This window comes from Cebidichthys violaceus, unplaced genomic scaffold (genome assembly GCF_023349555.1).
Source record: "Cebidichthys violaceus isolate CVI_PGR_0920_01 unplaced genomic scaffold, fCebVio1.0.p SCAF_14, whole genome shotgun sequence".
Classification (NCBI taxonomy): Eukaryota; Metazoa; Chordata; class Actinopteri; order Perciformes; family Stichaeidae; genus Cebidichthys; species Cebidichthys violaceus.
The window spans coordinates 1,315,485-1,330,758 of NW_027176307.1; the positions used below are offsets into that span (position 1 = coordinate 1,315,485).

General features: G+C 40.6%; 2 protein-coding genes across 2 annotated transcripts in view; one reads left to right on the forward strand and one right to left on the reverse strand.

Annotated features, from left to right (window-relative positions):
* Positions 1–52: 52 nt before the first annotated feature.
* On the reverse strand, positions 53–14,216 carry chrm5b (cholinergic receptor, muscarinic 5b). Its single transcript, XM_068708416.1, has 2 exons — positions 13,385–14,216; positions 53–4,506 (listed from the first exon to the last, which is right to left on the reverse strand). The coding sequence occupies exon 2, from the start codon at positions 4,432–4,434 to the stop codon at positions 2,893–2,895; it is 1,542 nt and encodes a 513-aa protein (XP_068564517.1). The 5' UTR covers positions 4,435–4,506; positions 13,385–14,216; the 3' UTR covers positions 53–2,892.
* aven (apoptosis, caspase activation inhibitor) overlaps positions 2,399–15,274 on the forward strand; it is a 28,145-nt gene continuing 15,269 nt past the window's right edge. Inside the window, exons 1-3 of the mRNA XM_068708417.1 lie at positions 2,399–2,413; positions 4,954–5,186; positions 6,658–6,829. Coding sequence (XP_068564518.1) covers positions 4,992–5,186; positions 6,658–6,829 — 367 coding nt within the window. The 5' untranslated portion in view covers positions 2,399–2,413; positions 4,954–4,991. The remainder of the gene's footprint in view (positions 2,414–4,953; positions 5,187–6,657; positions 6,830–15,274) is intronic.

Here is a 15,274-nt window from a genome sequence, read left to right on the forward strand (position 1 = left end):
ATTATAGTTCATATCGTCAACAAATCCCATAATACGACTAAAGTTTTCTCAATATGTTAAATTTCTCAGCTCCAAGCCCACTCGATACATGAAGATATAGATCTTTAAAAAAAGGGATCATGAATATATACTTTCTTTTTTACTACTCAAACATGAGAGAATTGTTTACTTATTAAGGACTATTTTCCACTGCGGGTTCGGTGTGCAGGTTAATGTTCACGGTGTGTGAGGGGTGGACTCAAAACAAGCTGCTGTGCCCATGTTCATTATAATGAAGCAACACGTCACCCAGTGGACCTGTGTGGTTTATTCAAGAGTTTATTCAAGAAGTTTTGAACAATGGTGGTATATGACAGAGGAAAACATATCACGTTTTGGCTACACAGCTTGTTTGTGGGATTGATTTGCTGTAGCTTTTTGGTCTTTTCACAGTTTTTGTTGACAATAAGAAAACTATAGAATATCACCAGACTTATCCTTTATTAATGAAGACTGAAGTAGCATTACATCTGACGGGAGGTCTGAGCTCTGTTCTGCACTCAGCAACAGTCATATTTGTGCAAGTCATCCATGGCACGGTACTTTTATTACCCAGCTGTTTGAGTGGGTAATGATTGGCAAAACCATTTACAAATAAAAACCAAATCACATCAGATTCAACACGTATGATGTTGAATATGTTCATGCTGACAAAAGTATAATTCTGCCTTTGAGTTTGTATTTCACTGTTCAAATCAGTACAGACAGACTCACTTTCACATAACTGCACAGACGGACAATGAGCAAAAATGCATTCACAAAGCTCTTTTGCCTCTGAGCAGAACAAAAGGCACAGAGTTTAAGGAGATAACATTTGACATTACATCATTAAAAGACAAAGAAGTGCAATAATTTACAACAGCATCACTCATCTATTAGATAGACATGTTGGTAGTCAGGCTTCATTATGTTTAAATACCATGTGTCCCATGTTTTTTTTTTGTTGTTGTTGCAGTAATATGAAAAGTGACAGGAATAAAGGTGTGATCCATAAACAATCTCTTTTGTCATGTTTCCACCGTGACACTAATGCAGCTTTAAATGCACAGAAATGTACAGATTAGCCCTTGAACACAAGATCAAATATCGATTTCAAGAGCCAAGATAGAAAACTAAAACATTCACTAAACACTGATATACACGAAGCAATTTACATTTACCATTTGAGAGGTGTAAAATCCCAACAGAATCAGTGAAATATATTCATCATACTATAGATTACTTTGAAATGTGTATGCCTACAATATGTCCTTTATATACAGTGCAAGTGAGCAATAGAATAAAGGAGGATGGTTCAGTGTTTTTATCCACATGCTCACACAAAAATGCTCATGTACGTCAAAAGCGTGTTGTTAGTAAATCCTCCTTTTTTGAGAAGTGATTCCTTCATAGTGACTATGTTAGTATAAGGCTTCAGCAGTCTGCCAGAGTTAGCTAAATCAAGCCGGCGTCTTATAGATTTGCAGTGTTTTTACAAAAAAAAAAAAAAATTCCTTTGTCTCTCAGCATGTAGATTAAAGAAGATTAAGCCGACTATATTAGAAATGTGCTGACATGGCTCTGGTGAGGTTGGTCAGCCCGTTTTCATTTGCAGGCAACAAATACCAACGCTCTGTCACGCCCCTCCGTGTCTGTTACCGCCGCACAAGGCACCTGTATGAGACGCACCAAGCTTTCAAGTAACAACAATGTAAACCCATCCGCGTCATTATTAAACGCTCAGAGAAAATGCTCCGGGAATGTGATGATGTAGCGTAAAAAGGCCGGAAAAAAAGCCACACAGGGTGGGAGGAGTTTAAAAAAAGGCAGCTGAATTCTCATATTAGCTTTGACTGATTTAAAAAACAAAAACAACCTCCAGACAAATTGATTACTGGTTTGTTTCAGTTATGATTTTTGCACACAAAAGTTCAATTACCTGTTTAAAAATTCTTGAATTACTCCTCTCTCATTAAAAAAAAGACAGAATCTATGAACATGCTAATATTTTTTACATTTGAGTCATGAGGAAGAGATTACGTTTTTGCCACGATGGAGAGGAGGACAGCATGAGTACAGCTGCCATTAACTCTTTCAACATACATATTGGCATGTGAGCGTTGTATTAAAGGAGTATTCAACCTATTTAGCACGGCACTGCTATGACATTGTTGGACTCATGATGGACAGTTTCAAAATGGATGCAGCAGAACCAGAGATATCAACTTTTTCATTCCACACATTCTTCTTCTTCTTCTAATGTAACCTGGCGCCTACATTACCTAAAATGCAACTTGACCGCTGACAGTTTTTTGGTGTGTTATGCTAGTGGCAGCTAATGTAGCCTGGAGCCGCTAGTCTGCAGCTGAGATCAGAAGCGAGCCACAGAGGTCTGGTAAGCTCACGTCTTTCTAACTGCACACACCCAGATTTTTTTAATTTCTAAACTTGTAGTTTTCAGCACCTGATTGCTGACCCGGGTGACATCATTTGTGGCAATTTATCAGCTTTTGTGCAGCTCCCTCTGGAGCAACAAAACTTTTTAAACAACTTTTTATACAAAGCCGGTCAACAGGCTTTAATGTATAAAATCAGTGGAGTACTGATTGGATTGATACAACAATATGAATCCATTTTTTAACCATTGTGAGAATGTGTCACCACCTTCGTGAGGTTTCTTTCCTGTAATAATCTGGAACGGCAGTTTAAGTGCTGCATCAGTCTCAGCTCATTTTCCACCGAGATGTACTTTTAACACAAAAATCCCATGCAGCACTTCATGCTGAAGATGACCACTGACTACAGTATACATCAAGAAAATCATCACATGTGGGCAAAAGCAATAGACCAGTTCTATAATAGCATTTTGCCACATCAAGTCATTTTATTGTTGACATTTGGGTTTTGTCCACCCCAGTACAGCTTGTCGTCCCCCCTTCTCCTCCTCCTCCACTGGCAGAGCAGAAGCATGCGGAAGGTCTTCTGAAAGGTCTTGTTGCAGAGCGCGTAGCACATGGGGTTGATGGTGCTGTTGACGTAGCACAGCCAGTAGCCCAGGTGCCACAGGGACATGGGGATGCACTCGGCACAGAAAGTGGAGATGAGCACCATGATGTTGTAGGGCGTCCATGTGAGGATGAAAGCCAGCAGGATGGCACTGAGGGTCTGGGCCGCCTTCTTCTCCTTCACAAGCACCATCCTCTTCCTTTTGGTGATCTGGTTCTTCAGGACGGGGTCGATGGGTTTGGAGGTGGTGGAGGAGGAAGGCGAGGCGTTTTTGGTGGGCTCTTCTGCTTTAGGCAGGCAGGGCGTGGCAGGCATTGGTTTGCCGTTTTTACCCTTTGAGCTAGAGCCAGGTTTGAATTTATAAGAGATGTGTTTTTTACTGCTCTTCTTTTGAGGAGTGGAAAAGTACAGATCTTCTGTATAATCACTCACCTGTCCATTCTTATTACTTTGCTCACTACCTTGCTCTTTGAAAGATCCCTGTGGGGTTTCTATTGAAACATGCTGCTCCTCCTCTTCGGATGAGGAGTAGCTGTTAAAGGAAGTGACCTGATCTGCTTTCACCCATGCCTCATCTGATCTGGTGGTAGTTTTAGTGGCATTGCTTTGGTTAGATGAGGACCAGGAGGCCTGACTCCGGTCTCTCCTCTCTCTGGTGAAATGAAAGCAAGAATTAATGATAGTTTTCTGTGGTTTAGTCCCTTCTAGAACATTTTCAGTAGCCAGGCCTTGGAGCTCTGCCAAATCTTTGGTGCGTCTCTGCGTCTCCTTGTAGATCCTACAGTAGAGAATGGTCATAACAGAGACAGGGATGTAGAAAGCAGCAATGGCTGTACCAAATGTGATCACAGGCTCTGTTAAAAACTGGATCTGGCACTGGTCAGGAGGCACTTTTCTCTCTCCTACAAAGTATTGCCAGCACAGAATGGGTGGCGCCCAAAGGACAAAAGACACCAGCCATGCGAGGCCAATCATGATGGCAGCTCTCTTTGGAGTCCTCTTAGCCCTGTAAGTTAGCGGCCTTGTGATGGAGAAGTACCTGTCAAAGCTGATGACGAGTAAGTTCATAACTGAAGCATTGCTGGCAACATAATCCACTGCTAGCCAGAGATCACATGCAAGGTTTCCTAAGGACCAGTAACCCATCAGGATATATGTGGTGTATAAGTTCATTGACAACACTCCGATGATGAGGTCAGCGAAAGCCAGACTCAGTAGGTAGTAGTTGTTAACAGTCTTCAGCTGGCTGTTGACTTTGAAGGACAGCAACACCAGCACGTTACCAACAATAGTTATCAAGCTGACGATGGCTGACACTGTAGCGATGGTAATAACCTCCCACACGTTGTGGGGAGTCGCCTGGACATGTGATGTGTTGGCAAAAGTGCTGTTTGAAGGGTCTACTTCCATGTTGGTATCTGTCTGTGTTACTGTTGACGGGTCAGAGACAGGTGCCGGTTTGTGGCTCCATTAAGAGTTGTCCTGAAATAAAAAGAAAAACATTAATGTTTTTTTTTAAAGTCTCTCTCTCTCTCTCTCTCTCTCTCTCTCTCTCTCTCTCTCTCTCTCTCTCTCTCTCTCTATATATATATATATATATATATATATATATAATATATATATATATATATAAATAATATATATATATATATATATATATAAATAATATATATATATATATATATATATATATATATATATATATATATATATATATATATATATATTGGTCATTATATATTGATATATATATATATATATATATATATATATAAAAGTTGTACTATTTAAATTGTTCTTTGCTTTCCTATAAAAAAAATTCAATTGTGAAATGTAAAATTGATTATTGTCTAATTGACTCGGAACCATCAAACGCCATGTTGTCGTGGGACAGTATTCAATGTAACACTTGTTTCCTTCAACTTGAAGGTGTCACATGTTAAACTGTCCGGCCAATATTGACAGCAATGGACGCCAGACCGAACGGAGTCAGAGGAGGCAGTTGGAAAAGAGGCGGCCGAGGTGGAAGCAACAGCGACAGCGTCAGCGGTGAACACCGGGGCAGAGGGAGAGGAGGCCACCACCGCGGTCGGGGTAAAAGAGACCACTACCGCGGCCGTGGACGCGGGGGAAGCGGCCACTCAGCGGACTTCCAACACCGGGTGAGAGAGCATGGTAGTTTACGTGGCTGCCCCGCGTTTAGCTATTGATAGTTTCTTTGAATAAAGTTAGACTTTTCGGATAATATCAATGCGACTACGTCAATTTACAAATATGTGACTTTTTTCCCCCCTCACCTTCAAAGCACAGCGTCTATGTCAGTTGTGGAGCTGTGCTTCATACTCAACGCAAGTAGCTGCTGCACACGCATTGTTTGATTGCGGTGCATTACAGGAGTGTGTTTGCACACGTCTCTACTGTACATGCTCAGTGCACATAACGAGTTCCTGTCAGCATGTTCAGAGTTTTGGTCTTCGACAAAACACTTGCAACATTATCACCGGGCCTCGGATGTGACACTCTCAGCTTCATCTCCGCTGGGATGCTCTGTGAGTCGACGCTCCTGCCATGGTAACTACAGCAGTAGAAGGAAAACAATAGGGGCTCTTTGATTGCAATCATACAAATCTCCTTTGGAACAGAAGCTCCTTGATTGCAATCATAAACAAAAAAACAATCCCCATTAATGGATCCATAGCTACCATGGGGTCTTTGATGATATTGTTGGAAGAAAAATGAGCTCTGTGTTATTCTTTTTTTCGACAGGGCACCAGAGAAACTGAGCATGCTCTGTCCCTCTGACACACCTGCTCCTTTCTATGGCAACCTTGGTAAAGGTTTGTGCAGCCATGTGACAACACGGCAAGACATCTATGACGCAGACAAATTCAATTAGTTAAGTTTTGGATGTCTTGTTCTTTGTCACACAGCGGGGCGTGCCATTTACCTTGACCCGTTTTGTTTGGCTTAGCTACCAATCATGAATAAGAGCTATGTGTTAATGACCAATTTACAAAATGCTCTTTGTGTTATGCTTTGTGGAGCTTTGTCAGAGGAAGTGTTGTTGGGAACATCTTTAGTCACTGTACCCAAGGCTAGCTGGCTTTGCAAATTTTAGTTTAAAATTTTTTTTTCATTTTTTTTTTTTTTTCAAGTTTGTAAAAATGAAACAAACGAGCCTGAATTACTTGTTCACACTATCTGCCACGTCTGTACGTTCTGTATGATCTACTCAACATGCACTTCCTTTTTGTTTGGGGAAAGATGGCGTGTTTCAGAGGTTATGTGATGGTGTCACCATCAATTCCGGCGGGAAGATGGTACAGGAGAAAAAATATGTAAAAATGCGTCCACATTGACTCTTCAGGACTGTGGAAAACCATTTGTGGTCCCATTTAATGTTTGAACTTTCTGTCCTATCCCGATGTCCCATCATTGTTTCAAATGAGAAATTATTGAATCATGATGCAAGACATTTTTAAAATACAGTTTCTTCTTGTCTTGTAGTATTCAGTTGTATTACCTAGTGCTTTTTTCAGGAGAGACTGTTGTAAAGGGTGCACCATTATTCCCATTTGTCGCTTAAATCCCACGTTCCTCACTGTGTACCCCGCCATGTGCCTCTTCTTTCAGGACCAAGATGAGGGGGACAACTTTCAGGAGGAAGGCGACAGGCCGGAGGTTTTCTCCAGGAGGAAACTGGGCTCAAACTGGGAGCGTTATGAGGCCTCAGAGAGGGAGGAGCCTGACGATGACACGCCCGCTCAGAGAGGAACAGACTACCACGTCCTGCTGGAGGCCGCAGGTAAGATCTAAAACTAAAAACAGCTTGAGGAGGTTGTTTGTTTTGCCCAACACACCCGTAGTGTTCAGTCAGCCATTAACGGGGGAGACGAGTCAGACGTCTGAGCTTTGCAAAAACTTAAAATATTCCTATAATTCAGAGTTTTTTGGGCTTAGATTTGTATGCTTCACAACAAAGAAATACAACCAATTAAGACAAATTCATTCCATTCATTCATTCCATTTCACATGTTCAAACATCACAGGGTTAAAGGAGCAGTACAAAGGTATTTATGCGTTTGTATTGGCTTTTAACTTGTGTATTAGCGTCTGTGGGATAACGACATGTAAAATTCACACTGTGTCAAATACTCCACTGAGTCTAATTGTACTTTTCTTAAGTTGTCTCCATATCCTAATTAGTTAGTAAAATGAAAGCTGTGTGTTGGACACTGCTGTCAAACGGCTGCATAAATCCTTGTTTGACTTTGTTTGCTCATTTCAGCCTCCTGGGCTCTCAACAGTCTCTCATCCCTGTTTTTGTTGTTTTCTTCGTGTCGTCTTATTAGAGCAGAGCTCGAGATTTCTTCATATTTAGGACTGTTTTTCAGATAGCAGACCACAACGAGTCACATTTTGCAATATTGCTTTGGCTGTTTTCTTTCTAGCGTACTTTACAGTTTCATAAACCGTGGTTTTAAAGTCTAGAAATGTTATTTTATAAATCAACAGGATGTAAAATGGGTATTAATATGCCATTATTCAAATTAGTATTACACCAGCACATTGGCCTTTTAGTTAATCAACAAACAGCCACCCGTTGTTTTTCCTTTTTATGATGACATATAAATTAACTTTGAAGTATAACAATTTTACTTTTGTTGGATATTTTCTGTTTTCTTTTACCATCCATTAGTGTTTTTAAAATGCTTGTTGTGGGATTCATAATGCTATAAAGCTGTACTAATCAATATTTTAAAATGGACAAAAGGTCAAATGACTGTGCGATATCACAGTCAAACGAACTGATGATTATCAGCCGACTGTGCAGTATTTTAGTATTTTTCCTCTTTTGGTTTAACGGCCCACAGCTTTGCGTTTCGGTCCAGTCTCACGTCTCTGTGTTATTTTCCGCAGCCGTTTTCAGTGAAAAAGCTCCAACAACCCTCTGTGTGCTACATCAAACCACCACCAGTGTTAGCGACTGTTTGGTGAAAACAATGGAGCACCTGTTGATGCAGCTTTAACTGCAGTTTCAGAGGCTTGGAGTTATGGAAACATCATCAAATTCTGGGAGGAACACTTCTTTTTTTTAATTACAATTTCTGGCACTAAATATGCACAAGATATATCCTAAATTATTGTTTTTATTATCACCTTTGAATAAAACCCCACATTTGTTAGTTAATCAGTGCTGATGGATGTGAAAGGTTAAATATTTGGACCAAGGGTCTAATTTGTTGAATTCAACATGCTACTAATATTAATACTAATACAAGCACTGTATATTATTCAGCATCTGTCTGATTAGATTTCTTTAATAAGCCACGTTCGCTGGTGTTTTGCTGAATATCCAGGAGTTGAGTCCTACGTTCTGTGCAGGACTTGCTTGTGTTTTCACATGAAGTTATGAGGCCATTTTGAACTCGGGATGAGTGTTTAAGCAGCTCAATGTTTTCACAGAATTGTTGTTTTTTTTTTCTCACGCCATCAGAGAGTTGGAGAGAGAGTTGGAGAGAACGTTGCAGCGCCGGGTCTCTCTCCCCTTCTCTTGTAGCGTGAATGCCAAAGGTTCTCCAGTGAGTTGTTTGACTCGTATCTCTTGTCTCTGTGTTTTGCCCACATTGTCAGATTAGTCATGCCGTACAGCAAGAGGCTGCCGCTCTCTAGAGGATACTTAATTGTATGTGGGAGGCGATGCTTTCAAGAGTCGTTTTCCTGGCCAATTAAGGTAGCTGTTGAATCAGGAATCTGCCACAGAAACCTCCCTTTTCCTCTTGGCTTGAGTTATCATAAAAATGCTTGTGTGTGTGTGTGTGTGTGTGTGTGTGTGTGTGTGTGTGTGTGTGTGTGTGTGTGTGTGTGTGTGTGCGTGTGTGTGCGTGTGTGATGGGGGCTTATTTCTCCGTCTTATTTTGCATCCAAGGTGTTGGAAGTATTCTGGTTTTTGTATTGGCAGGACTGGATGGACAGGATGTACAGGTCAGAAATGTTATGTATTTTAGGATAGAGATGATTTAGAGCAGTGCTTTTTACATTTCTTGTTATGCATCCTGACGTTCTTACAGGATTCAGAATCCCAGAGCAGGTTTAGATATGAGTGAGATTATGGGCTGACTTTACAAGGCTTTAATCAAATAGATAGGTTTCCTTATGCCTCAAAGCAGCACAGTCATAGGGATGCTGCCCAAGAAGACACTTTCTCTCTGATAATGTTGTCGTCCACTGTTGTGAGAGCTGAGCACATATGAACAAACCTAAAACAAAACTCTATAAATATGTGTGTGTGTGGGTGGGCAGTGTTTTGTTCTACCTGACATTAAAGGGCAGAAAGCATCGGAGTTTTGAGACCATGCGACTTTTCAAAGAAGATTTTCAAAGCTGATTAATTGACAGAAAACGAATCTGAAACAATTTTGATAATCGTTATCGAATGTCTCTGTCATTCAGATATGACAAGGAAAACAAAACATGACAAGTTGATGCAGTTCTACACTGCTTTCTGACGTCGAAATTAATTAATTAGATCGGTTAATTGATCAAGAAAATAATTAGCAGTTTCGACCGTAAAGAGATCCTCCATCTCCCGTTTCAAATTAAATGTTAAATTAATAATCAATACAACACACCTTTGCTTAATTGAATGTACTTAGGGGTTGACATTAGTGCATCTATGACTCTTCTGTACTCGTGTTAACACAGTTCTAAAGGATCTGAAACCTTCTGGCTGAGTAGATAATGAAACGAATCGCTGTCATTAGCTCCTCTTCCTGCACAGCAGAGTGGAAAATACACCTGTGGACACCTGCAAACACTCGCCGTGTTGAAGACCTCCCACAGCTGGGATCTTATTACAACGTGAAAACAAAGTGGAAAGTAAAAATGACAATTCCGTCTGATTACAGAGAAATGCGTGTCGTTATCTTCTGACTGTGAGGAGCTGTGCCAGGTTGAACAGATGGAGAGTGGTGTCTTAATAAAATGCTTTCTGAGGCTTTAGATGCCAATTTTATGATCAATGGCACTTAGTCTATTATCTAAAATCATGAATTTGTGTTCACCACTTTTCCTTGAATTATTAAATACAAAGTTGTCATTCTATTATAATCAGAAATGGTAATAATATATGTGTCTAAACAACATTTAACATCTAGGTGGACATGCATCAGGCAAATTGTGTCTGCTAATGAAGATCATGTGATATGATTGAAAGCCCCAGAACACCTACTAAATGGAAGTCGATGTGAGATTGTTCTGTCAACATTTGAACTGATCAGAATCCTAAATGTAGATAAATGGGACGTGTTGAATATGGTAACGGTTGAAATCCTTTGATCAACTTCATCCAAAGTGGGTTTCATTCGAGCTTCAGGAAATGTATTTTCTCCTCACATGATAACTTATCCCTTTCGCATGCTGTTGTTGTAATAACACATATTCAAAATATAATCAACAAATAAATTCTGATGTATTTTTGTAGGTTAAAAAAAAAAGATAAGAGTTCATTGAACCACAGGGGGAACAAATCACAAACTACCAAGCAATATATAAAGTAATTAAAATAAGCTCCACCTTTACCAGCTGCAACATAAAGGTGATTAACACATTAATGCATAAATAATCATAATTCAAGAATATAAAAATGGTTCAGAATGAGACATTCAGCATAATGAGTATTTATACTTTTGGTGCTTAAAGTATCTTCTTATGGTAATACAAAGTATTTCCACACTGTAGTTTTGCTAGTTTTATTTCATCTTATAGTACATCTTCCATCACTATTATAATAATAATAATAATAATAATAATAATAAAAATAATAATAATGCAGTCCATGCATCCCACTCCTTTCATTCTTACGTTCTACCTAAGATGGTGTAGTGCAGATTCTGCCGTTTATATAATCTCCGTTTATATAACCTCAGTTGGCTTATATTTCAATTTCATTTTGACTTCTGTATCCAAAATGCATTCGCTGCTGCAGTGAATCCTTTTAAAGATCATCTTATCTCTCCACGTATTATTATTATTATTATTATCATTTCATACAATACAAATGAAAGCACCAAAAGGGGAAACCGAAGCTCAAGGTCTATAAAGACGTCTCCCGGTTCATTGAATTTTGCCTCGACGATCTATTTCAAATATATAATCGAGTCATCAGAACAGTCCGTGTCTGTCTGTCTATTTGCAAAGGCCTCATTGAAAGCTCTACTGTACTCGGCGTGATTAGGAAAAATGGAGCCTGACGGGGACGTAATGTAAACGGACTGTTTGATTTGAATTGAAGGTCATGTTGATTTCCGTCATCTTGTGGTCTCGTCGATGGCGATTATGTAGCCCAGCTGCTTGTCCAAACAGCCCAAGTGCTTTTAGCATTCATGTGTTTTTGATTGAATCCGATGATTGGTTTTCAAGGATGAAACCTTGGCGCCTTTTGATTCTCAAAATATTTCCGGGCCGGTGCTTTTTAGAAGCTGCTTTTGTGCGGAAAGCTTTTCATCCGAGAGGAATTTTCCGGCGAAAGGTGGTTGTTTGTATTGAATGAATTAAAACGCATCAAGATGCCATTAAGGCTTTATGGAATGAATCGCTGTCGACGTTGTTTTTTTTTTGTAACCCGAAGGTGATTTTTATTTTGTCATGTCTCGTCTCAGTCCTCGCATTGTTGGGGGTTGATTGTGCTGTTGCCAGGGATAAAGATCACACATGGTGCAATTGCCATGTTGTGTGTGTGTGTGTGTGTGTGTGTGTGTGTGTGTGTGTGTGTGTGTGTGTGTGTGTGTGTGTGTCCATGTGCCTGTATGACTTGGGGGAATTGCTGGGCAGTTATTTACATCCTAACACGGTCATCTATCTGTACACATTAATACAAGGATCAATCCTCCTCCCCCGCAGCCGTAGTCTACCAGGGCTGCTAATGGGCACCTATCAAGGCTCAATCATAATGAGACGAAAGGAAATCGCATTAGAGCTTCAGTGGTTCAGCTAACTGGATTGACAAACACAAGGATGTTTTCCTAACCGAGATGAATAGTCCCAATCATGCCATTAATTTATATGTTCCGGTGTTGTTATGGATACTTGATTAGCCATCGGGACTGGAGGAGACTGGCGTCAAAGCAGAGGAATGAGGCTGTTTCGAAAAACAGGAAACAAAGCGCATCACTGGTGGTTTGTTTCCCTGCAATTGGTGATTATGATGAAGTCAGCGGAGGATGGTGTGAGGTCAAATGAAGCAGCAGGTGGATCGGCGACACTTTCACCCACAGAGCGGTCTACCCACTTTCATCCTCAAATACCGCTTCCATTGTTTGACTGTCTAGTGCTTCAACATGCGAGGCTTCATTTCAGGGCTGCCATCATTTTATTTTTACGATAAACTAATCTTAGGTCAATTAAATTGAAGTTTAAAAAAAACGCCCTTCAAAGTTTCACAAAGCCATAGGTCAAGTCGTCACATACTTTGTTTTGACTGACCCACAATCCAAAACCCCCAGATAATTACAAATAAAATATAAAATTAGTGCTGCAGCTAAGTAATTTTTTGTATCTTTTATATATTTTGTGGTTTTTGACAGTTTGTTGGACAAAACATTTCATGACGTCGCCACCATCGAGGACAGCCATGGACATTTTCACTGTTTTCTGACGTTTTATTGACCAATCAATTAATTGAGAAAATGATCCGCAAATTAATCAATAAGGAAAAAAGCAATGGTCAGCTGTAGAAAACCTGCACATTTTAACATTTCACAAGCTCAAACAAGTGTATAAACAAGTTTTATTTTTTCCTTGAAAAATGGCTGAAATAGTTGAATAAATTCCTGCCTCTAAATTTCAACTAATCTTTTGTTGTTTCAGTTTGAAAACTTCTTTGGATAACAATTGCATTGTTTATACCTCCGAGGATGCAGTGGTATAAGTCATGTGACTTTTCATCCCCGGGGTTTTTTAATGATGAAATCATCTCACTCCTCGTACCTCCCACTTTCTCCTGAGTAAAACAAACTAAACACAGAGCGCCTCTACACGGCCATGCCCAGACTTTCCAAAGTAGATATAAAACCAGGATCAGTTTAATAACCTTTTGTGGGTGTCAAAAGTGACTGAATCCCCGTTGAACGAAATGTACTGTAGAGCTCATAAAAGCACCAGTGACAACTGATGAACCCCAGCACTTGTTCCATGATTCATTAATATAGTAACTCGGGTTATATTTACTATTCAGTCCAATACAATTTTTACAACGCTAGAATTTATAATAGGATTTTTCTGAACAGTAAGTTGACAGCTGCTCCTGTGCACTGTTTAATTTCCTGTCATCATAGCCACATCAAACGGAATTTATACTCACCCTGTATGGCTCTGACAAAACACAATCCTGCTGCGTTAAATGGGCGCTTGGCCAGGTCTTTGATACGCCGTTTCTCCTTTTACTCCCTCAGTCTGGCAGAGTTTTCTCTCTGTCTCTCTCTCTCTCTCTCTCTCTCTCTCTCTCTCTCTCTCTGTGTCTTTCCCAGCTTCTCTAGTTCTCTCTTTCACAGCGTTGGCTTCACACCTTCCCTCACTGGCTCGCTCTTCCCCTCCCCTGTTCCCCCTCGCTGACTTTTTTCCCTCCGCGCTCCGTTCTCCAACGAGGTGAAAAACACACTTGTCAAATACAGGTAGGTCATCACACGGTCTCTCATCCTCATCAGTTGCTAAGTACGAGGTGCTTTGATGCGAACAAGTTTTCCCGGCATCGCCGTGCGGCGCTGTATTGCTCCCTCAAACGGTCTGGTTTCTCTCCGAGACAAGATGGTAAATGCAACAGCTGTTCAGTGTCCATGTGACGGAGCAGCTTCGGTGCCTCGCTGGTGCTGTCCAGACCTTTTCCACAGAAGGGTGAATTACAAGAACTCCTGGTCCTCAGCAGTAGTCAAGTGAAGATCTCATCAAAGCTTCTTTTTTTTTTTTTTGTCTTTCACCGAAGACTCATCTTCATCTTCTGGGAAATTGATGAAAGTGGGCAAAAGTGGCAGTTTCTGCAAAATTTGCTCCACTGGCAGGGAAAGCGGAGTTGAGCTTCTTCTATCCTCAAGGCTGCACAGATTGAAGTCTGATAATGCTGCTGCGCTGACGTCCGTACCAACATGCAGATTTAACCGCGAGCCACTATTAGGAGAAATTCCCACATGGCCGGAAGCCTCGTCCTGCACACGAGCACTGGGCAGCATGTAAGAGAAGGGAGGAAGAGGTGAGGAGGTAGAGGAGTAGGATGAAGCAGAGGAGAGGAGAGGAGGAGCCGGAGGAGGAGTCGATGTGGATGTCAGCAGCGGTTCAGAAAGGGCCGCTGTGTGCCTTCTTTGCTTACAGCTGTTTGTCCTCATCAGAGAGGAAATGCATTCACACAACTGCCGGCTACGTCACACTTCACGGTGACTTTGTTAATCCCCAAAGTGTTAATCCCCTCTTTTAAAAGCAGCGTGAGTGACTGTGGAAGCAGTCACTGGTGACTGGCAGAGTTTTTAAACTGCTTTCAGTTTGCCAGGTAATCTCAAGGGCCTCCTCTGGCCTCACGGTGAGAGCTTTTCAGTGTCGCTGTTCTGTTTCTGTTGGTATGACCTTCGCTGTTCAGATAAGCTTACGGCTGTAGAGCGAAAATGTGTTTTTCTTCTTTATGCGTAACTGCTGAAATGGAAATTTAGTGAAAAGCAGAGAGGAAGAGAGTGTCGTACAGCACAGCAGATGCAGGATTTCTGGGGCTCATACTGACATTGATCTTTTGGGAGTTTAAAATATACTATTTTTAAGAATATATCGGTTGATAGTGCTTTTTTTTTATTGTGACTGAGATGCATACTGAGCAAGACATTTTACAATTGAAAAATGCACATGTCGGCACTCTCTGGTGGACAAACGGAATTGTAACGCTGTTTCTAAATGACCACAAACCAAGTTTTTGCATGTACCACGATTTGTTTACTCATACAGACGCTGATACCGATATATCCACAATGAGCTAATAGAATTATTATTATCGGTCCAGCTCTTATCCGTAGTAAGGAAACCGCTTTTATACACCAGGCAAGACACTTTATCTCAGTTACTACCACTTAGGACAATGCCACCTAAAACTAGTATCACAATTAACCTGGGTAAGGATTAATTAATGACATCTTATGTAACACACCTGTGCACAAGGTTGTCTGTCCCCACAGTGGAGCTGTTATACATATATAAGCAAAAAAACCATGGATTATGA

Excerpts from the sequence above, each read along its gene's own strand:
- chrm5b (XM_068708416.1), bottom strand. The coding sequence starts at position 4,434 with ATGGAAGTAGACCCTTCAAACAGCACTTTTGCCAACACATCACATGTC.